The 22,239-nt window shown below is 51.9% G+C and overlaps 1 protein-coding gene across 2 annotated transcripts in view; it reads left to right on the forward strand.

Moving 5' to 3' along the window:
- LOC116942573 (uncharacterized) overlaps nt 1-22,239 on the forward strand; it is a 40,948-nt gene extending 18,709 nt beyond the window's left edge. For both annotated transcript variants that reach the window (XM_032954642.2, XM_032954643.2), the window contains exons 12-27: nt 814-947; nt 1,708-1,818; nt 3,130-3,261; nt 3,717-3,839; nt 6,556-6,633; nt 7,936-8,040; nt 9,467-9,613; nt 10,357-10,499; nt 11,377-11,540; nt 12,017-12,221; nt 13,583-13,682; nt 14,742-14,816; nt 16,504-16,647; nt 18,127-18,246; nt 19,686-19,835; nt 21,541-22,239. In XM_032954642.2, the coding sequence (XP_032810533.2) occupies nt 814-947; nt 1,708-1,818; nt 3,130-3,261; nt 3,717-3,839; nt 6,556-6,633; nt 7,936-8,040; nt 9,467-9,613; nt 10,357-10,499; nt 11,377-11,540; nt 12,017-12,221; nt 13,583-13,682; nt 14,742-14,816; nt 16,504-16,647; nt 18,127-18,246; nt 19,686-19,835; nt 21,541-21,561 (1,952 nt within the window). In that variant the 3' untranslated portion in view covers nt 21,562-22,239. The remainder of the gene's footprint in view (nt 1-813; nt 948-1,707; nt 1,819-3,129; nt 3,262-3,716; nt 3,840-6,555; nt 6,634-7,935; nt 8,041-9,466; nt 9,614-10,356; nt 10,500-11,376; nt 11,541-12,016; nt 12,222-13,582; nt 13,683-14,741; nt 14,817-16,503; nt 16,648-18,126; nt 18,247-19,685; nt 19,836-21,540) is intronic.

Here is a 22,239-nt window from a genome sequence, read left to right on the forward strand (position 1 = left end):
TTGTTAGTAAGGAGTTGTTAGTAAGTAAGGAGTTGGTAGTAAGTAAGGAGTTGTTAGTAAGGAGTTGTTAGTAAGTAAGGAGTTGTTAGTAAGGAGTTGTTAGTATGGAGTTGTTAGTAAGGAGTTGTTAGTAAGTAAGGAGTTGTTAGTAAGGAGTTGTTAGTAAGTAAGGACTTGTTAGTAAGTAAGGACTTGTTAGTAAGGAGTTGTTAGTAAGTAAGGAGTTGTTAGTAAGTAAGGAGTTGTTAGTAAGGAGTTGTTAGTAAGTAAGGAGTTGTTAGTAAGGAGTTGTTAGTAAGGAGTTGTTAGTAAGTAAGGAGTAGTAAGTAAGGAGTTGTTAGTAAGGAGTTGTTAGTAAGGAGTTGTTAGTAAGTAAGGACTTGTCCCTTGCTTCTTATTCGACACGTGTGCGGCGATGGCACAGCCATCGATCGAGGGTCGAGTTCGAACCGCGTTGTGTGATCGCCATCGCGCTCGCTGAAGGTGTTGATGCCTTCAGGGAAGTCGTGGACTCTGTGTACGCAACTGCGCACAATTCTGCGAGTCACTTATAACCGCTTTGCCATTACTTATTGCCAATTATGGACTCAGACTATTGTCCCATCATCTCATAGAGTCCCTGGCATGTAATAATATGCTACACAGTGGCAGTGGGGGTCGTTTGTTTATGTAAACCTCTTTACCTTAAACGCGTCCGGCTCGTTTTGTGGACCAAACGGTCATCTCGGGGCACGGGAGAGGCTGCCTCGAGGAACGCTGGTGCTGAAGCACAGCTGCCGTCGCGCTCGGCTTATGTTTCCCCGTTCGGATCAGACGACGCGAGGCTGCACGGGGACACGATGGCCGAGGCGCTGCAGGAGCGTCTGCGCGAGGCAGAGGCCTCTGCGGCCTCCCTACAGTCCCAGCTCTCGCAGGCGTCGTGCAGGGCCTCCCAGCTAGAGGCGCAGGTACGTCACAGCCGCCGCCGCCGCTGCCGCCAGAGGCCCCCTTGGCATGTCATCTCTGTGGGCGCGAAGCGGAGCGAGTCGATGGGAAGTCCCTTGCCCAACTGAGCAGTGGGGTGGTTGCTCATCTTCTGTCTAAAGCCCTCAGCTTGCGGTGGAAATTACACGTTCCTATGATTGGGCGGGGGGGGGAAAGCTGTCCGTTACCGAGTACCACTTTGTTGGGGAAGTCAACGATGGTGGGCAACGACCGTTGCCTTGAGTTCACGGGAACCACAAACCACTTTACTCATTATAGACGAGTCTCCTTCTTTCGTATGGCTGGCTGATGTAGATGCAGAGCAACAACCACAGTTTCACTTTCAGGTGGTCAAGCCAGACAACCGCATCGGAAGCAGCGGAGTGTATTTCTGTGATGTCGACTTCTTATCTGTGGATCGGGGAATTGCGTCGTTATGCATTGTCGGTCTCTGTTCTGGTTGACCAAAGTCGCACACCGCTGGAGAGTTTTCAAATTTCCGTTCGTGCATCAGGTAACCGCATCTGCCGCGTTGGCCTGTGCAGTAGACGTGATCTATTGTGGACCATGAGCTTTGCGGAAGACCGTGAGTTTCTTGGAATGAACGAGTGATAAAAGAGCGATAAGGCAGTGGATTGGTCTCCAGTGTGGTTAAGCGAGTAACCGTAAGCGAATCGGTGAGTACTGCCTCATCGGTCGCCCTTCTGCGTGGCTTCAGCTCGCGCCTGTTGTTCGGCTTCGCAGAAGAAGAAGGGGGCGGGTGAAATGGCCGCGCTGTGCAGGCAGCTGGAGGAGAAGACCATCGCCTTCAACGCCAGCGTGGGGCACTGCACCGAGCTGCAGCGCGAGGTGGAGGTGAGATCCGCGCGTTGCCGGCGAACGCTGCGGTCTACCGTGGAGCGCGACCGCCGTCAGCGGCGGTGTTGCGGTGCAGCGGCAACGTGCCCTCCTGGGTTTGATCCCCGACTTGAACATGCAAACTCCAGTTTCCTCCCATAGCTAAAAACTAAAACCCCCACAATGTAACCGGTATGGGGTTAAACATCACAATGCTGAATAATTTCCTGCATCTTCTTTGGTTCTTTCGGTAAAGTCACGTAGAATGAGAATAAAATGAAAAAATAACACAGTTCTGTACCTTTCACCTGAAGACGGCCGCTTGCGTTGTGGCCGAAACGTCGTGAGAATTTTATTGTGTTATTTTATTATTTTATTCTCATTCTACGTGACTTTACCGAAAGAACCAAAGAAGATGAATCCTTGCAGTCACGAAAGCTTTAAATCGAAAAATTACCTGCAAATTACTCACATTGCAAGTAATGTTGAGATGACACAAATGCAAATGTGTTTCCTGAAAAATCGGTGTTTCTAACCAAATTTTGTCGTCAAGGTTGTATTTTTTTTTATTAAACTTAAACAGATGGCCTCACTGAGATGTTTGCAGGAGGGTCCTGCCAAGTTTTCGCAGTAGGGTGATGGTGCCCTGTGTGTGTCATGCCAATTGGGTCATTTCCTGTGATTTTTATCCAATACCATTTACATTGTGTGTGAGAATTTCGCTATTTGTAAGTACAGTCCAATGTCTCATATCGTACTCTGACTCATGCTCTTCAGATGTAACATCTCTGCCAATCGGGCAGGTCGGTCAAGTTTCTGAACAATTGCAATCACTCAGAAGTACATCGAACTTCACAAAATGTCAACGGTGAAAAGGAAACGAAACGTCCACGGGCGTGACAAAGTATAAAGTCACCCCCTTCGCCTTCCGTGTCTCGCACACCGCTTGCTACACCGCGTTGGCACCTGCGCACGAGCGCGGATGACAGACACTCTGATGCCATCGTCAATAACGCCGCCGCCTTCAAAGACGACCAAACACGTGAGAGGCGACATTTCGGACAATGCCCCTTATTGCCCACAAAGTCGCCTCTGACGTGTTTTCATTCTTCGACATTGGGATGTTTGGCCAACACCACTTACACGGGATGTGTTTTTTTTTTAAGCTATGGAAAGAAACCAAAGAACCCGGAGGAAACCCTCGTGGAACAGGGGGGGACTATGTTTTGATTTCGAGCGCAAGGATTTGCTTGTGGACAACAGCGAAACGGTTTAAGTCGCAGTGGTTAAGATGTGGTGCTCCCCGTGTGCTGCCGCTGGCGCTCGCAGAGTAAGACGCGAGCTCTGGGCAAGTTGGAGAGGCGCCTTCGTGAGCAGGCCCAGGAGCTGGAGAGAGCTGCTGGGAGCACGAGGGAGAAGCACGACGAGGAGGTGGCGGACCTGAAGCGACGCGCGGCAACGGTGGGACACCCGCAGTGGCAGTGCAAGCATGCACGCGCAGACGCACACGCACGCACGCATGCACGCACACACGCATGGCCACGCGCGCACACGCGCACGCACAGACGCGCACGCACAGACACGCACGCACAGACATGCACGCACAGACGCACGTGCAGACACGCACGCGCGCAAGCGAGCCTGACTGCCGATGAGACACTGAACGTCAAAACCGGTCCAGAGTTTTGCTTGTGTGCTGCTGATTTGATACACTGGCATTAGGCAGCGTGGCCCGATGGGATGCGTGACAACTTACTTTGGTATTGTTGATGTGGAGGGACAGATATGGGAAGGAGAAGGCGTGTCGTCTACTGGACGCCTGTGAAAAAGAGCTTCATAGCTCGTCGGATTTCTCCAGGATGAGTTAAGATTCTGATTCCGATGTCTTTTTTTTGATGATGTCGGTTTTCACGCAGCTGTGCAAGATGGCCGAGCAGGCCGAGAAGAGAATGCAGAGTGCGCAGAACGAAGTTGCTGACCATCGCCAGGCGCTGGAACGTGAAAAGCTGCGTGCACAGGAGCTACAGATGTCCCTTGAGGTACGTGATGAGCCTGCGTGCTCACGGCTGCCACCACCATCGGCGCAATGCTCACTAACGAGCAAATTTAAGCAGAGCGAGTGGGCTGGGGGGGGGTCGTGAAAGCCTTTCATGGGAGGGAGGTTCGGGCTGCGGCGTGGATACCGTGCAGGGGAAATTACTCGGAAATGCTCGGTGACCTCCTGCAGGCTACAGGTGTCACCACGTCCTTTGCGCGCTCCGGATTGAGCCTCGCCTGGAGTTAATTGGAAGGACGTCCCATCACGCTTGGTTTTGGGTGCAGCCCGTGCAGCTGCAGCTGCTGCTGCTGCGCTGGAATCACTTCTGGGCCGTGTGAATAGCGCCCCACCTTCAGCAGCGGCTGCCACCGTTTTGAGTGTGACCCACGATGATTTTTTGCCTCTTGACCAAAAACTTGCCTGTAGGCAATAACCGGCACAGAGGAAAGTGCTTCCTTCCAAAAGTTAACAACACGTCGGGTTTTCTTGCCTTCTGAAAAAGTGGACATTAACGGATGGTTGCGTTACTGAATGACAGGAAACGTGAGCGCACTTGGGCAGGGCACGTCGTGGGCTGGAGGGCACATTGGCCGGCGGGTGAGACCTCACGATGGATTGGCAGCCAAAGGAGGGGAACCGTGCCTGAGAGGATGTCCGCTACAGTTTGATCAACGGTGTTCGAGCGACTCGTGCGACCAGTGGTGGAGATGTGTTGTGGGCGCCTTGAGGGGGGGCCGGTGCAGGGACCAGTGGTCTCGGTTGGGGGGGGCCACCATTCCAACAAAGGTTGAGAACCCCTATCCCAGTGTATAAACGCCATCTTTTGTTACGTGAAAACGTAACAATTTTTTAAGATTTTACCAAGTAAGGCTCGCAGAGCTGTTGAGGTCTTTTCCAGAAGCGACCTGGCCACAAATGATAGTGCAACGAAGTGGCTTATCGTGTGGAAATTTATAGCAACCAAATACTCTAAACGCGTGTTTCTTCCAAATGTGGAGGGAAAAACTGGAGTACCCGGAGAAAAATCTACGCGACTACAGGGAGAGAGACATGCAAACTCTAAATATACAGGGGTCAGGGTGTGCATTGAACCCACGACCTCCTGCACACCGGGCGGGGGAGTTAACAAATCACCACCGCGGCACCTGTAGCCGTTTAACCCCCAACATTGGCAGATTTGTGTTGCATATCACTTACAGAAATAATGAATTATTGATTCTCATGCGCATGATTCGATCCACTGGGCAGTGGTGGCGCACGCCTGTAATCCAGCACTGGAGGCTGCAGCGAATGTTGGTGAATCACTCAGATGTTGTGAAACTCCCTTCCCATGGGCGTTGGGGAGGGACTGTACTCTGGCACGCCACGAGAAAGCAGAATATAAACTATGACCTCCACTTGTTCCACCTGTATGGGGGATGGAATGTTGCCCCCCTCGCACGCGTGAGTTTTCGTCGGGTGTCCCGGTTTCCTCCCACGCCAAACATCTGGAAGTAGAGCCGCAGAGCTTGGGCGAATGCTTGGCGCTGCTCCTGGCTACCTTCCCTGCCCATCTGTGGTTTTCCGTGTTACGCGTGCGTGTCACTTTAACGTATTGGTCTCCTGTCGTGTTTTTGAATTGTTCGTGTTAACGTTCCCACCCCGTTCCCCCATTGGACATCTGTGAAAAAGAGCATTGCAGCTCATCGGATTGCTCCAGTATAAATACGTATGTAGCGACATCGTGGATGTCACTGGGTAATGCCGGCTCTAGCGAGGCACGGCGTGCGATGTATTGCCATCGCGGACACCCGTACATGTGGGTGTAGTACCAACCCTAGAGGGGCTCGGTGAGCGCTGATAGAGAGCGCCAAGTGGCACCACGCTCGGCGTGCAGTGCTGTCCCCTATGGGGGGGGGGGGGGTGTGAGGGTGCCGGCCATGAATGGGGTTAATGAAGGCCATGGCAGTCTGGTTGACCCTGGAAGGCACGTGACGGGTAAGATCTACACAGGGGCCCTAAGTGGGGGCTAGGGGTGGTCACGTGTCAGGGCGAGATCCTGCTAGAGGGTTTGAGAAGGTGGTCGTGGCCAAGGGCGGAGCCAGCCACGACCAGTGAGGATACAAACCGGGTCCCCAGAGGGACACGGGGTTCAGCGTTGCTGTGGTTATCCTGAAGAATCTACGTTCTACGTCCGAGAAGAGTGGACCTGGACCCAAGCTGGGGTCCTGTCTGTTGTAGCTACTCCCAGTGTAATTCGTGTAGTTAGCCCGGTGGTTACGTAGCTAGTTACGGTGTAATTCGTGTAGTTAGCCCGGTGGTCCACCACCGTAGGTTGTTATCTGGTGAAGGGGCAGTTAACCCTTTGTAATGTGTTGCCTCGAAAGAGTCCGTCTGCGACTCGGTTGAGAGTAAGCAATGTTTACAATACCTTTTCTATGCATATATACAGGGTGCTTCAAAAAAATGTAAACACTTCCGGGAATTTGCAACAACGCCACAAGAAATGTGCCCTCGGGCTCTGGAGGCCACCTGGGGAAGATTCCAGGCCACGTGTTGACAACGATGGCGCACAAGTGGGAAACTCTTTGACTTTTTGAAGCTATTAACATATAAGTGTTAACATTTTTTGAAGCACTCTGTATTACCAAAAATAAATAGCTGTTACTGTTTGTAAGCTCCCTTGGTAAAAGCGGAGTGAGTTGGTGGTAACGTGTGCGCATGGTGCCCCTGGTAAGGACACGAGGAGGCAGCGGGGGAGCAGTGAGGAGGCGCTGGGCCTGGCGGAGCGCAAGCTCGCGGACGCTTCCGCCAAGGTATGTTGATGTATGCATGTTGAACTTAATAAAGTATTAAAGCTTTCGTGACTGCATGAAATTACTCATCGTTTTTTTTCGATAAAGTCAAGTATGTAGAAATATAATAAAATTATATTAAAACAAAAAACAATCACGACGTTTCGATCACAACGCAAGCGATCTTCATCAGGTGTCAAGAACAAATAACGAAGGTAAATACAACAAAAAGATGAGAGACGAGAATTCAACAAACCTGAAAAAACATTATGTAAAGCACATCCAGTCAGGCCAACAACACAGTTAGACACTTCCTGGCGGACCACGAATTTCAGAAGTGTTAAATTTCGTGTTCAACCTTTCGATTGCACATACCAGCATAGATAGAATGAAAAATACGAGGTACACGGTCAGTAGAAATACATATACAAGTCCACCAAGAGGTAAGGAGGGAGGAAAGACGGACAGGGAGGCAGAGAGAGAGGGGGGGGGGAGGGATGAACAGAAGCTTAAATAGGAAATACGGTTGGAGGGGGGGAGGGGCCAGAGCGAGAGCGGCAGCTCAAACACGCACATCTTACACATACAAAACGGCAGCTCAAAAAAGGACCACCTCTTGTAAATACAAAACGGCAGCTCAAAAAAGGGCACATCTTACACATAATTACAACGGTAACTTCCCCGTAGAAGTGTGATAATAAAGTATTAAAGTTTTCGGCAGCCCGAGTTCGGTTTCCTTCGCCATTCACACTGACTGTCCAGTGGAGAAGTATGGTCACAAAACCCCTGTGACCAACTCGGCGTCGAGAGGTTGTCGTCCATCCGTGACGTGACGACGTCTGTGTGGTGTTATTACGTCAGTTACATGTGACAGTTTTAACTTGAATGTGTTGCTTTCTCTTTATATATATTTTTTACAAATAAAATCCGAAATATTATTCGAGGGCTGATATTACTCCCGTGTTATTGAGCTTATTATGGGAGAGAAGATAAAGGCGGTCTGTATAGCAGCAGCAGCAATCTGTGTAACAGCAGCAGTCTGTATAACAGCAGCAGAAATCTGTATAACAGCAGCAGTCTGTATAGCAGCAGCAGTCTGTATAGCAACAGTAGCAGTATGTATTACCACAGTAGCAGTCGTATAGCAACAGCAGCAGTCTTTATAGCAACAGCAGCAGTCTGTACAGCAGCAGCAGTCTGTATAATAGCAACAGCAGCAGACAAATGATGAAGTACATTCACACGCCAATTAAGTTGAAATATGAATTTTTAACCAAGGCTGCGGAAACCTCAAATCTAAATGTTTACATCCCATTCCTCGAGGCTCTGGAAATGGAGTCTGAACTTGCGACCAAGCAGGCGGAGCGTGTGCGCTGCCAAGAGAAGCTGCAGCAGGCGCAGCAAGAACTACGCGCCAAGATGGAGCAGGTGAGCGGATGGCAACAGACGTGTGCAACTTTGCGTATCGCACCCACGGAAGAATTTGTGCGATCGGGAAGCTGGAGGAATCGTTGCGCTTTGTGCAGATCTCTCCATGTCAAAACAACTCGTCATCCTCCTCCTGCTTGCAGAAGAGGAGGATGCTCCAGATCTCACCCTTATGAGTGATCATTCCGGTAAATCGCCTGCGTGATGTGTATGTTCATAACCCGGTAATGCCGACTATTGTACGAGTACAATAGTCGGCATATACAGGGTGCTTGAAAAAAATGTGAACACTCCGGAGAATTTGCAACAATACCACGTGAAATGTGCCGCCTCCGGGCACTGGAGACCACGTGGAGAAGATTCAGGGAATGTGTTGACAACGATGGCGAGTCTCGGACTTTTTGAAGATATTAACATACATTTGTTATCATGTTACAGTGTATTATCCGTTCTTTTCCCATTAAAAACGACAGTCCCACGTAAGTATGAACATTTTTTTAAGCACCCTGTATTGGTGTGTGAATGGGGAGTGGTGGGATGGTGGTTTCGCGCAGTGCGTTCTGCACCCGGCAACCCAGGCTTGATTCCGCTCGGCCACCATCAGCGATGAATATCTGAGCCGGTCCTGGCCCTTCCTGATGGTCGACTTAGCCTTAAATGAGTACCTGGTGCGGGTATATAAATATCTGGCCACCGACCCTCACGTGTTCCGTGTCGTTATATGTTGAACTTATTTCGCACCGTACGTAGCCAACTGTGCTAATCGAGGTGCGGGGGAAGGACAACAAACTAAACACAGAAAGCATGAGTTTTCAATATTGATTTTAAAATGCATTGCTCCAGTGACTTCCTAATATCGGAAGGAAGAGACCCATAGAGACCCACAGAGATCCAATGACTCGTATGGAACCATGAAGACCCACAGAGACCCATACTCATATGTTTATACGTGTGTTGAACTTCTTTCACACCGTACGTAGCCAACTGTGCCAATCGGAGGTGCGGGGGAAGAACAAACTAAACACAAAAAGCAGTTCTAAAGAAATTTGTTTTCAATCTAGATTATTTAAAAGTGCATAGTTCCAGTGGCTTCCTTATATCGGAAGGAAGAGCGTTCTAGACGGCCGCAGAAGCGAATACGAAAGCGTGCGAAGCAGTGACTCTCTTTGCTCGATGGCCAGCCTCAAAGGTGCCGCGAGGATGACCGGAGTTCCTTGACGAGATCAGCAACGTGTTGTGGTTCATTTGTGACGAGCACTTCGTGTGTAACGAGTGCGACCCTTAAACCATGTATAATGAGTGAGGCCTTCTTAATGGGCGCTCACGAACGGTCTGTGCAAAGGCTCTACGGCGTGGGGCGTGGGGCGTGGTGGGGGGGTGGGTGGTGGCGGTGTGTGGTGATCTTCGTGACTCCGTGCGTGCGTAGTTGGAGCTGCTGAACGGCGCCGTGGCCGACGCGGCTGAGCAGGCGGCGGAGCTGCGGCGAGCGCTGTGCGAGCGCGACACCATGCTGGCGCTGGGCGCCGCACGCGTCGAGGCGCTGGAGGAGGCGCAAGCGCAGCTGCAGACGCAGGTGGAGTGCCCCCTCGCTCTTTGCGGGAGACACTCTCTCTTGTCGCTTTCTATCTTTCGTATGGCATGGTGGGGTGGGGGGAAAAAGCAACGGTTTTTATAGTAGTCATAGTTACATTTTAAGGTCCCCCCCCCCCACCATTATCTACTAAGGCCCCACTGAGCTACGTAGCGCTTTTTCAGATACGACCTGGCCACAAATGATAGCTCAGAGAAGTGGCGCATCACTTGGAAATTTACACCAGCCAAATACAGAAACTCCAAATATACAATAGGCGTCAGGATCGGGATCGAACCCGTGACATCCTGCATACCAGGCGAGGGAGTAAACATCTTGCCACCGCGGCACCCCAACCACTCGCCTTCATTTAGCACTGTTGGCTACGTACGGTGCGAAAGAAGTTAAACAATACACACAACCAATCCCAGGTGGGAGACGCTGCATGGATGGCAGCAATGCTGCGAGGATGTGCGTGGATGGGCACGCTCGTCGGCGATGCGTTTGACGGTTTGGGCATCACCAGAGTTACGGGCCACTCCCCCGATAGCACATCGGGCACTACGGTTGTGACCCTTGGTGGCACAGTGGTCACACTCCTGCCTCGCCGGTAGAAGAGCCCGGGTTCGATTCCTAACTCGGGCACCTCTCTCCGTGGAGCTTATATGTTCTCTGCCTGTTCTGCAACGGTTCCCTTCTTGGTTCTCCCTCGCGTGGGCGTGCGCGGCTGTGACGTGTGTGGGCAGGTGTGCGGCCTGGAGCAGAGTCTGCACGCGGAGCGTGAGCAGTCGCGCGGCGAGCGGGAGCAGAGCGCGAAGCAGCAGCGTTCGCTGCAGAGCCAGCTCCACGAGGAGAGGGAGCGCGGAGCCACCCTCGCCAGCAGCGTCAGGTTGGGGAGTCTGGCTCGACTCGAGTCGCACGCGAGCGCTCGCCCAGGAAGCCTCGCCACCGTGGGTGCCGGCACGCTGTGGCCCTCTCTCCCCGAAGCGTCGCCAGGCGGCCGCGGCTCACGCTACGACCACCCCACACGTAGCACGGCGAGGCGTGAAGACTCCAAATGAAACCAGTACGGTGGCTAGGAGATGTTAACTACCTCGCCTGCTATGCAGGAGGTCGTAGGTTCAATCCCGACCCTGACCCCTGCTGTATATTTCGAGTTTGAACGTCTCTGTCCCCGTGCGCACGTGGATTTTTCTCTGGGCTCTCCGGTTTTTCCCTCCCCATTTAGAATCAACGCCACGCGTTTAGAGTATCTGGTTGCCCTACATTTTCACGTGATAATAGTTTATAATCGTTCATTGTTTACATCTCAAGACTTTCTTTTGCCTGGGATCCTTTTTTTCAGTAGGAGGCAATGTTTCTGCGTGTAATTCCAACTGAGTAATTTGCAGGTAATGTTTCAGTATTTTCGAATATTTTGGGCAATAACGGTTACATTGCATGAGGAAACGCTTACAGAACAGGAGGAGAACTCCACACAGAAAGGCGGGAATCAAACCTAGGAGCTTCTTGTTGTGTGGCACGATTGTCATCACTGCGCCACTCTCATCGGCAACTTAACTTTGAGCCAGCTGGTCCACAGTTTGTGCGAACTCCGCATCGTTTAACGTTGGGCGCGTGTGTCTGTCACGTTTGATAACTCTGTATCCGCTTGAGGTTTGCTTTCGCACACGCACAGCAAGATGCCACGGGGGCTACGTGCTGCGCGCAAGCCGAGAGCGGCGTGGCCTCTGGGGGCTCACAGGGTTTTATCTCGCCCCTGGCAGCGAGCTGCAGGCGGCCGTGCGCGACGGCCAGGAGGAGGTGGCGAGGGCGCGCGCCGAGCTGGGCAGCGCCAGGGAGAAGGGCAGCCGGGAGGGCGAGCGGGCACTGTCTCTGCTGGCGACGCTCAAGCAGGCCGAGAACGAGCTCCGTCACAAGACACAGCTCGGTGGGCGCCAGCACCTGGCGGGAGCTCCTGTTCAGCATGCCTCACCGCACCGGTCATCGCGGGCCAGTAAACGGGGATGCCAAGACCGGTTCGGACATCCCTCATCGACCTAGTTAGCTGTGACCAGGAATGGAACTAAGGTTTTCAAGTTTGTGGCGCAGTGCACATGGCACTGCGCCACCGGTTCACCCCCCAGTGTCCGTGACTTTAACCGTCACGGCTTAAATAAATCCATGCACTTTGGGCATACGCAGAATCTCACTGTGGCCCGTGGGATCTCAAAGGGGCCGCAAAGCCGATCCACCGGTTCCCCGCCAGTGATGGCATCGAGACGCGGCGATGCTCGACGCGGCGGGATGGGGGCGGGGACACGTGGCCTTGATTGGCGAGGAGGGGGGGGGGCGGTGGGCACCGTCTCAACAGGGTGGGGACGATCGTCGTCCTGGACGTGCCCCCCGCCTCCCCCCCCCCCGCAGCAGCGGAGCTGCAGGACAGCCTGGCGCGCGGCCTGCAGCAGGCGGGCGACACGGAGCAGGAGCTGGGCCGGGCGCGGGCCGAGCTGCAGCGCGAGCGCTTGGCGGCCGCAGAGCTGAGCACGGAGCTCCGTGCCACGGAGCGGCGCTTGCACGCGGAGCTGCACGAGAGGGACAGGCGGCTGCACTCGATGGCGGAGAGTCACGGGTGAGGGGGGTGGGGGAGCGCGCGGGGGGGGGGGGGTGCGGCCTTGCAAGGCGACGTTTTTTCACGTCGCCTGCCGGTCGCCACCGACCCAGCGGAACCACTTGCATAGATGTTGAGACGCTTGGCAAGCGAACGAGCATTTGGTTTGGTTCCAGGTAGAAATTCTAAAAACTAAATCGGTTGTGTGGTTATTGTTATAAAGACAGAGCAGATGATTGGTCATGGGTTTGTGGTGGTGGTGTGAGGTGGTGTGGTGTGAGGTGGCATGGTGGTAAGGTGGCATGATGGTAAGGTGGCGTGGTGGTGAGGTGGCATGGTGGTGATGTGGCGTGGTGGTGAGGTGGCGTGGTGGTGAGGTGGCGTGGTGGTGAGGTGGCGTGGTGAGAGGTGGCGTGGTGGTGAGGTGGCGTGGTGGTGAGGTGGCGTGGTGGTGAGGTGGCGTGGTGGTAAGGTGGCGTGGTGGTGAGGTGGCGTGGTGGTGAGGTGGCGTGGTGGTGAGGTGGCATGGTGGTAAGGTGGCGTGGTGGTGAGGTGGTGTGGTGTGAGGTGGCGTGGTGGTGAGGTGGCATGGTGGTAAGGTGGCGTGGTGGTGAGGTGGCATGGTGCTGAGGTGTCGTGGTGGTGAGGTGGCATGGTGGTGATGTGGCGTGGTGGTGAGCTGGCGTGGTGGTGAGGTGGCATGGTGGTAAGGTGGCGTGGTGGTGAGGTGGCATGATGGTGAGGTGGCGTGGTGGTGAGGTGGCGTGGTGGTGAGGTGGCATGGTGGTAAGGTGGTGTGGTGGTGAGGTGGCGTGGTGGTGAGGTTTCATTTATTAGGTATAGCCCTGTGAGCCATGCGGCTCTTGACTCAGGTGCAACCGCAACAAACAAAAGAACATCTTAAAGTGACGACGCGCAACAGAAACATCCTGGATGAACCAGCAAATCTTCCAGAAAAAAAACCCACCGTATTACAACGCTGTGTAAAAAATCCCAGTGTGATGCAAGTCAAACAATAACAACCATAAGACAATTTATATTAAAGTTATCAGGCCAACTCCGCACTTCCACAAGAAACATGGCTTAACCATATGTTTTCGAAAACAGCAAAATAAAGCTATAAAAGCAATGTAACAGTAATCATAGGAACAGTGATTCAAATTTAACAATAAACGATATACATAACGTGTACGTCCAAACTTTTCGGCCATAGCTGGCAGCATGAGTCACTCCATAGGTTGTGGCGTGGGGGTGAGTGGTGACGTGGTGTCGAGGTGGCGTGGTGAGAGGTAGCGTGGTGGTGAGAGGTGGCGTGGTGAGAGGTGGCGTGGTGTGAGGGTGCGAGGTGGTGCAATGCGGCGCTGCGTTCTGTGTGCCGCTAGTCAGCTTCGCGGCTCCCTGCGCGAGAGGGAGCGGGAGGTGGAGGAGCTGCAAGTGGAACTGGAGGAGCGCCAACGGGAGCTCATCGCTAGAGCCACGCAGGTACACGTGCTGCAGCTGCACAACGTCAACAACGCGGGGCAGCCTCTTAGTGTTCATATGACTCCCCCTGGACTACAGATTGTAAGCGGATGAATCGGAGTGTTTGGATAGATGGAGCCAATAACTGGTCCCAGCGGTGTCGAGGTCGGCTTCTGTAGAAGAGGCTCGTGAAGGACGCTGCTACTTGGCAGTTGGAGGCGGTCGCTTTCCAGCAACAACGGAGGGCAGAGGAGCAATGCTCACAACAACAAGCGGAGCGCCGGGCGGCTAAAATCCAGCACGTTGGCACAGTAGAGGGCACAACCGGTCTATCTGCCAGTCATCTCAATCAGTCAACCAATGGCGCCTGGGTCTGTCCCTTGACCTCCTGTCAGCGAGCCTTCGACACATCATGTGGCCTCAAAGTGCACCTGGCCTGGCACAGGTGCCGTGGTGATGTCACCGCCACTTCATGGTTAAAATAGCAGCTATTGCTGTATGTTCTCCCCGTGTTCTGCATGGGTTTCCTTCAGGTTAAAAACATACAATGTACAGTAAATAGATTTGGCCAAACTTTTCAATGTTGAAAAATTACCTGCAAATAACTCACTTTGGATTAAACATTACAACATTGCACCCTACGCTACAGGGAATACATTATTTCACATCGATTTATGATCGTGTAATATATGTCGAGTTCTCATGTGACACTGTTGCTTTTGCCCTGATTTCTGTTCGTTTCAGTGCTATACTTTCTTTAGTTTTGCTTTAGTCAGTTTGGTAGCCCAGGCCACGATTGCAAATGAGAATCTATCCTGGTCTCTTTTTGTTTCACCAATTTTCGCCTGCTTAAACAAAATTAGATCAAATCTCGTGCGAAAACTTAACAAGAGCCTCAGTAAGACTCAGTAGGGCTTTTCTGGGTATGCCAAGCATAATCATTAATGACATTTAATGTAGTGGCTTGTCATTAGATGTTTTCATTCAAATAGAGGTCATGATTGTCGGACCACGCGGTTGAGACGCGCGCGGCGAGCAGCTCCCCACGACGACGCGCGCGTCTGTGTGTGTGCCCTACAGCTGTCGGAGCTGGAGGGGCGAGTGAGCGAGCAGGTGGTGTCGCTCCGCACGGAGGTGGACGCAAAAGAGGAGCAGGTGCTGGCACTGACAGCCGACACGAGCTCAAGGGCCGCGTCATTTACGAGCTCGCACCGCTCATGCGCCGCATCTCATGCGCCACATCTCCCGCTCCACATCTCCTGCTCCACATCTCCCGCTCCACATCTCCCGCTCCGCGTCTCTCACCCCCACGTGGCGCCGGCAGACACCGCGTGCTCCGCATCCGCGAGGCCACGTCGTACTTAACCACGCAGATTGCTTTCAGCATAATGTTAAAAGAGCAAGGACACTTTCTTTAGTTCTTAACAGCCACTCTTGATGATGAGAGACAAGGCCAAAGTGATTTCCTGCTCAAATTGTGGCATTAGTGCTCATCTCTTGTTTATAGCCCTGTGCCTGTGGTGGAAATTCCACATTCCTAAGATGGGAGCAGATCTATCCGTATGACAAACCCTGTTGGCTTCCTCATGAAGTGTTATTCATTGACCACCCGAGTTCTTTATGAGACCTCCTTTGCCAGTAACAAGATATAGGAATAGGTTTTACCCTTTTAACTGGCACAAAAACTGACACCTTTATTCAAGGCATCATGTTTGCAATAACCACAACACAAGCAGTCAAAATGCAAACAAAAAAGACAACTCTGATAATAATATGCACTGTCCTTGAATTTGATTGGTCCACGCCTTTTGGCGTCTTCTGGTCCAACACCAATGGAGACTAGGCTCTAAGAAAAGCCGTCTCGGGTGTGAACTAATCAAATTCAAGGACAGTGCATATTATTATCAGAGTTGTCTCTTTTTTGTTTGCATTTTGACTGCTTGTGTTGTGGTTATTGCAAACATGATGCCTTGAATAAAGGTGTCAGTTTTTGTGCCAGTTAAAAGGGTAAAACTTATTCCTACACCCGAGTTCTCTCAAGAGGAGACATCCCGTGGCTTCTATCCGACGCATGTTCCGGCAGAGACGCACTCGGGAGGGTTACCCAGCAATGCTGGGTCTCTGGGCTCCGTGGACTTCACGGGGAGGGGTGTCCCACACACCGGGAGGCTAGAGCGTGGAACGCGCGCCCACTTGCTCGTCCCGTCCACACAGCCCGCCGTAAATCCTTGCGTCTCTCCACTGGACGCCGGCCCCTTTCCGCTGCCGAGTTTTCCCCTCTGACCTCTTCAGGGCACCCGTGGTACTTTACTCAGGTGCTTGTCCTACTCACTGCGGCCCAGTTAGGGTTGCTGCCTCTTGCATAGCCAACCAACCCTACTCGGATTTCTCAGTCAGCCTAGGCCTATTAACAACTGTGCGGTATCCTGTGATGCGTTTTTAACACAATACCGGCACCATGCCTCCGTACAAATCGATTCCTGCCACCCAAACACGGATATCGATTATTGGACTGTCCGTGTGAAACCTGGGCTGCTGACGATCCTAGGCTGAGACGGAGGAATTGCACAATTTACCGTCAGTCAAAGCGTTTTCTTGTAAAGTCAACTTCGGCACTCGTTCTTTGATCACCCTAGAAAACGTCACCTGAATCCATCCAAATTACCACTTCACCTGGGGACTAATAGAAGTCCGGCAGAGATGTTTAATGAAAATGTTGCACTTAAATAAAATACCAGTTGCAGCGGCAGCACCAAAGATAACGTGAGCTCAGGCTGACACCAAGACTTCTGCCACCACCATGCTTGCCAACGTCACTCTCTTCCAATCTTGCTCCTCAAAGATTTTGCAGATGGAGACGAGGTGCGAGCAGCTGAACACCAAGCTGAAGGAGCAGACGGCGGAAGGTGAGAAGAACCGTGCGCTGGTCATCACCCTGCAGGCCAAGTCAGAGGAGAAGTCTCAGGCACTGACAAGCCTACGTGAGGTACAAAGACAAAGATCGCCCATGTAACCTTTAAAAGACCGTTGTCGGGGCAAGTGCTGTTAGCGAGCCACCTATGAAGGTCGGTAGAGCACCCGAAGGGGGTGGGTGGCCAGCTGCACCACATCCAGCTGCCTTTGTCTCCCCAGCGCTGATGTTTTTACACACCGCACCAGATGCTCATTAAGGCTGGGAGGGTGGAAGCGCAGTGGTGACACTCGGCGCCTCACAGCAACAAGGGCCTGGGTTCAATTTCCAACTCGGGTGCCTTTCAGTGTGGCGTGTGTATGTTCTCCCCCTGTTCTGCAGTGGGAGTGATAGTGTGTGGAGATTGTATGTTCTCCCCCTGTTCTGCAGTGGGAGTGATAGTGTGTGGAGATTGTATGTTCTCCCCCTGTTCTGCAGTGGGAGTGATAGTGTGTGGAGATTGTATGTTCTCCCTCTGTTCTGCAGTGGGAGTGATAGTGTGTGGAGATTGTATGTTCTCCCCCCTGTTCTGCAGTGGGAGTGATAGTGTGTGGAGATTGTATGTTCTCCCCCTGTTCTGCAGTGGGAGTGATAGTGTGTGGAGATTGTATGTTCTCCCCCTGTTCTGCAGTGGGAGTGATAGTGTGTGGAGATTGTATGTTCTCCCCCTGTTCTGCAGTGGGAGTGATAGTGTGTGGAGATTGTATGTTCTCCCCCTGTTCTGCAGTGGGAGTGATAGTGTGTGGAGATTGTATGTTCTCCCCCTGTTCTGCAGTGGGAGTGATAGTGTGTGGAGAATGTATGTTCTCCCCCTGTTCTGCAGTGGGAGTGATAGTGTGTGGAGATTGTATGTTCTCCCCCTGTTCTGCAGTGGGAGTGATAGTGTGTGGAGATTGTATGTTCTCCCCCTGTTCTGCAGTGGGAGTGATAGTGTGTGGAGATTGTATGTTCTCCCCCTGTTCTGCAGTGGGAGTGATAGTGTGTGGAGATTGTATGTTCTCCCCCTGTTCTGCAGTGGGAGTGATAGTGTGTGGAAAATGTATGTTCTCCCCCTGTTCTGCAGTGGGAGTGATAGTGTGTGGAGATTGTATGTTCTCCCCCTGTTCTGCAGTGGGAGTGATAGTGTGTGGAGATTGTATGTTCTCCCCCTGTTCTGCAGTGGGAGTGATAGTGTGTGGAGAATGTATGTTCTCCCCCTGTTCTGCAGTGGGAGTGATAGTGTGTGGAGAATGTATGTTCTCCCCCTGTTCTGCATGGGTTTCCTCTGGATTCCCCAGTTTCCTCCCATAACTACAACAGTCATATAATGTAACCGGTATTGGCCAAACATCCGAAATGTGGAAACGTTCCCTGCAAATGACGGCACTGGGCTTATGCACGTAGCAACGTGGCACGCTGCGGCGAAAAATTGGCAGGAGCTTCTTGAAAAAGTCTTGAGACTCGGCGATGCCCTCCTGGGTAAACGGGCGGAGGAACAATAATAACAATAAAAACGCTCGGCACGTCTCCCACCAGGTTTGCCTGCAGCTGCGCGCCCGCGCGGATGGGTTTGAGTGCCGCCTCGTCGACTTGCAGAGGGAGGTGGAACGACTCCACCAGGAGCTCGAGGAGAGGGAGAGCCTCAACAGAGAGAAGGCACGCAGCGATTTAAAAAACACACACTTAACGTGAAAAAAAATCCCCTTGGGATGGAACGCCTCGTTTGCAAGGGGAGTCTGCCGGGATGTCGGTTGATGAACATGTAGCGCACACGTAATGCATACAAAAATCCCCCGTATATCCTTTAAAAGACTGTTAGGACAAGTGCTGTTCGCGAGCACTATGAAGACCGGCACGGCACACGAGGGGGTGGGTGGCCAGCACTCGCCCGGTCGCCTCTTTGTCCTTAGTGGCGATGTTTACACACCGCACCAGGTACTCATTTGAGGCTGAGTCGACATAGGGGGGGCCCAGGACCGGTCCAGATAATCGTCACTGATGTTGTTCGGGAGCGGGAATCGAACTCGGGACCAAGGGTCCGTAGCGCAGCGCGCTAACCGCCACACTACCGCTCCCCAATGTATACATGTGTCATGAGCGACTTCCGCGACACGTCGTGTCGAGGGTGCTTCTTTTATTTCTTACACGGGCACAACACAGGCCAACCTGAACCTTCTCACTCTGAGTACAACACTTAGACATTAACGTCTCTACTGGCTACACACACGGCCGATCACTCGGCGCGGTCCCACCGCCCTCGCTCGGCCGCTGGCTGGCGGCGTGACGAGGGTGGCGATGGAAGCCCCGCAGAAGATCTTCCACGTGGGCGGACGACGGAGAGAGATGACGGCGAGCGGCGACGCGGTCCGGACCCAAGACCCCGCACACGAACCCCGAGCCCCGGGTCCGCCCCCCGCTTATATCTCCCCAGGCGCGGCTAGGCTCCGCCTCCGGCCACGCCCTATCGTGGAACCTTCGAGCAGGTTCCCGGAGCATCTCGGCCAACCCCCCCCCCCCTGCCTATGACCTTTGCCCCAGATACCTCTCCCTTTCGGATTGGATGTTGTCTTAGTGGTGCCCGTACCCGCGCCTCCCTTTCCCAGCCAGCAGGTGTCATCATGTCATTACACACGTATACACTCACGTACACACAGCAACACGTAATAGACGTACTACGCATGTACGGTGCGCACACACAACTGTTACGACTTTGGGACCGAAGAGTAGAGTAAGTGCTGGAGTATAACGAGAGATGTTGAGTACGGGCGGCATTTAACTTAACATCAAATTTGTAGAGCATCGATGCCCAGTGAGCCATAATGGTACCATAGTGGTCTTAAGTGAGTTTTTAAATCCATTGCTTATTAACTACAACTAAGTTTATCTGGCCCTGAATGCAGGAGTGAAAACCATCGCCACTACCTCAATCCTCACCAACAGCATAGTGCCCCCGCAGCTGCTGCATGCCCGCACACGGCACGGTTGCGCGAGAACGCAGCTTTCATGTGCCGCTCTGTTCTTCATAACAAATGTCGGACTGGATCTGCATTGACGTGCGCGCGGGATATTTACGAGCGGAGTCGTCGTCTTCGCAGGACGAGCAGGTGTGGCGTCTCGCCGAACAGCTGGGAGCGTCGCAGGCCAGGGAGACGCAGCTGCAGAGCGAGGTGCAGCGGGAGAGAGAGCTGCACCAGCAGCGAGCAGGGAGCAGCGAGCAGGGAGCGGGCGGCCGCCCTCGGCAAGAGGTTGGGGCGTGAGCGCGCACGGCTGACCGCTGCACATTTTGCACCGTTTACTGCTAAACATTGTGCAACTGTCCATAAATCGTGATATTTCCATTCGAAGTTGAGCTATTTTATATAAACTTACATTACGATATTTATATATCAGATTTTACAATTTCCACCATTGTAGAATTATTGATATATTGTCCAGGTATCGATTTAAAGCTTTCGTGACTGCAAGGATTAATCTTCTTTGGTTCTTTCGGTAAAGTCACGTAGAATGAGAATAAAATAATAAATTGATCAAATAAAATAACACAATAATATTCCCACGACGTTTCGGCCACAACACAAGCGGCCTTCATCAGGTGAAGGGACGAGACTGTCTGTCCTCCACCTGATGAAGGCCGCTTGTGTTGTGGCCGGAACGTCCTGGGAATATTATTGTGTTATTTTATTTTAACTATTTATTATTTTATTCTCATTCTACGTGACTTTACCGAAAGAACCAAAGAAGATTGTCCAGGTAATTTTTACAAACAATGTTATCATTGACATAAGTGTTCATGGAACAGTCAGCTAAATAGATTCACCGTATTGGACCACTCGAACCAGTCAGCCAGAAAGCAACTCCAATGATTAAACTAGATGATGTGCTTGACTGGCGAAAACGTCATTGCACCTACTAAAGGATCTTGTTCAGGAAGCTCATTCACGCGAGATCTGAACTCTTGCTAACAGCTGGTGATGGTAGCTGTTGCAGTATTCTCCAGCGAAGCGTCGCATATAAATTGTCAAAATGTTGCTTGCCTTTCCACATTCCGGGTGTTGTTCACAAACCAAATCAACTTACCCTCTTGATAACTTGATTTGATTCGCTTTGTCGGGTTGATGGAGGGCTCTAGTTAAACATTCGCATTACACATGCACGATCGAACCCATAGGAAACAAGAGTGAATGAAGATAGAGTCCGGCTTGTGTTTAACTCTTGTGTCTGAGGTGGTTGCCACTCCGCCCCTCTGCTGCCCCCCCTCCCAGGTAAGCTTCCACTGAGCTGTGTAGCTCTTTTTCAGAAGCGACCTGGCCACAAATGATAGCTCAACAAAGTGGCTTATCATCGTGTGGAAATGTATAGCAGCCAAGTAGTCTCAACGCTTGTTTCTAAACGTGGAGGGGAAAACTCGGAGAAAAATCCACATGACCACAGGGAGATTGCCGCGCAAACTCCGAATATACAGCAGGCGTCAGGGTCTGGATCGAACCCATGACCTCTTGCGTACCGGGCGAGGTAGTTAACATCTCGCCACTGTAGCACTGCCTCCCTCCCCTCAACGAGGCCAGGCTCTCGACCCTCCTTCCCCTCTTCCGTGTGTAGCGACTTGTGATGTGATTACATTTAGACTCTCGGCACATCGCGATCTTCCCGTCTCGTGCAGCAGTGTCCACTCTGGGAGTGAACTCTTGTGCTTCCACATGGAACCTCCTGTGTGCACACTTACTGCAGAATGTCTGCTTCTTTAATTATTTATTGTGAAAATTTATTTAAATATATCCTTTTGTCTGCATCTCTTACCATTTTTCATGTTTTTTAATGGACTTTTTTAATGCACTTTAAATGTATTATTCTAAGTATTTACTTTTTCAAGAAATACATTTCAATGTACGTATTTCTAAGCACATCTCGTGAAACAAAATAACGTCAAGATTCGGGCGGGTTTTGTGTCAGGTTTCCGATTTCCGCAGATAGTTGGTCGTATAACGGGTGTCGACGAGGCATTACGAAGCACGTGGAACGGTGGGCGTCACGGCTCGTCGACCGCACGAGGGCACCGCACCGCCGGCGAGCACGTGACGTCGGCACGCTGCGGGCCTCCCTCAACCCCGACGCGTCGCCATCGGCCACGGCTCGCGCTACGACCACCCCACACGCGGCACGACGAGGCTGTGAAGACTCCAAATGAAACCAGTACGGTGGCGAGATGTCAGCTGCCTCGCCCGCTGTGCAGGTTGTGGGTTTCGATCCCGACCCCAACGCCTGTATATTTGGAGTGTGCACGTTCTCCCCGTGGATCGCGTGGATTTTTCTCTGTGTTCTCCGGTCTTTGCTTCCACATTTGGACTCAACATGCGTTTAGAGTATTTGGCTGCTATACATTTCCACGTTATCAGACACTTCTTTGAGCTATCATTTGTGGCCAGGTCGCTTCTCAAAAAGGGCTATATAGCTCAGGGGGCCTTACCTGGTAAATTAAAATCAAATTTTAGTTTCAGTACAGCGTCGTTGCCACAACTCTTCTTCACCTTTATGTGATGTCATGTTGAAGAAACTCTGGATTTATTTGCATTTTACTTGAGTATTTATTCACAGGAATAATATTAAATGTAATTTATGTCTGTATTTGTAAATAAACACGTTTGTTCTTGA

This window comes from Petromyzon marinus, chromosome 15, assembly GCF_048934315.1.
Source record: "Petromyzon marinus isolate PM22_M1 ecotype Great Lakes invasive population chromosome 15, UKy_Petmar_22M1.pri1.0, whole genome shotgun sequence".
NCBI classification, from domain to species: domain Eukaryota; kingdom Metazoa; phylum Chordata; class Hyperoartia; order Petromyzontiformes; family Petromyzontidae; genus Petromyzon; species Petromyzon marinus.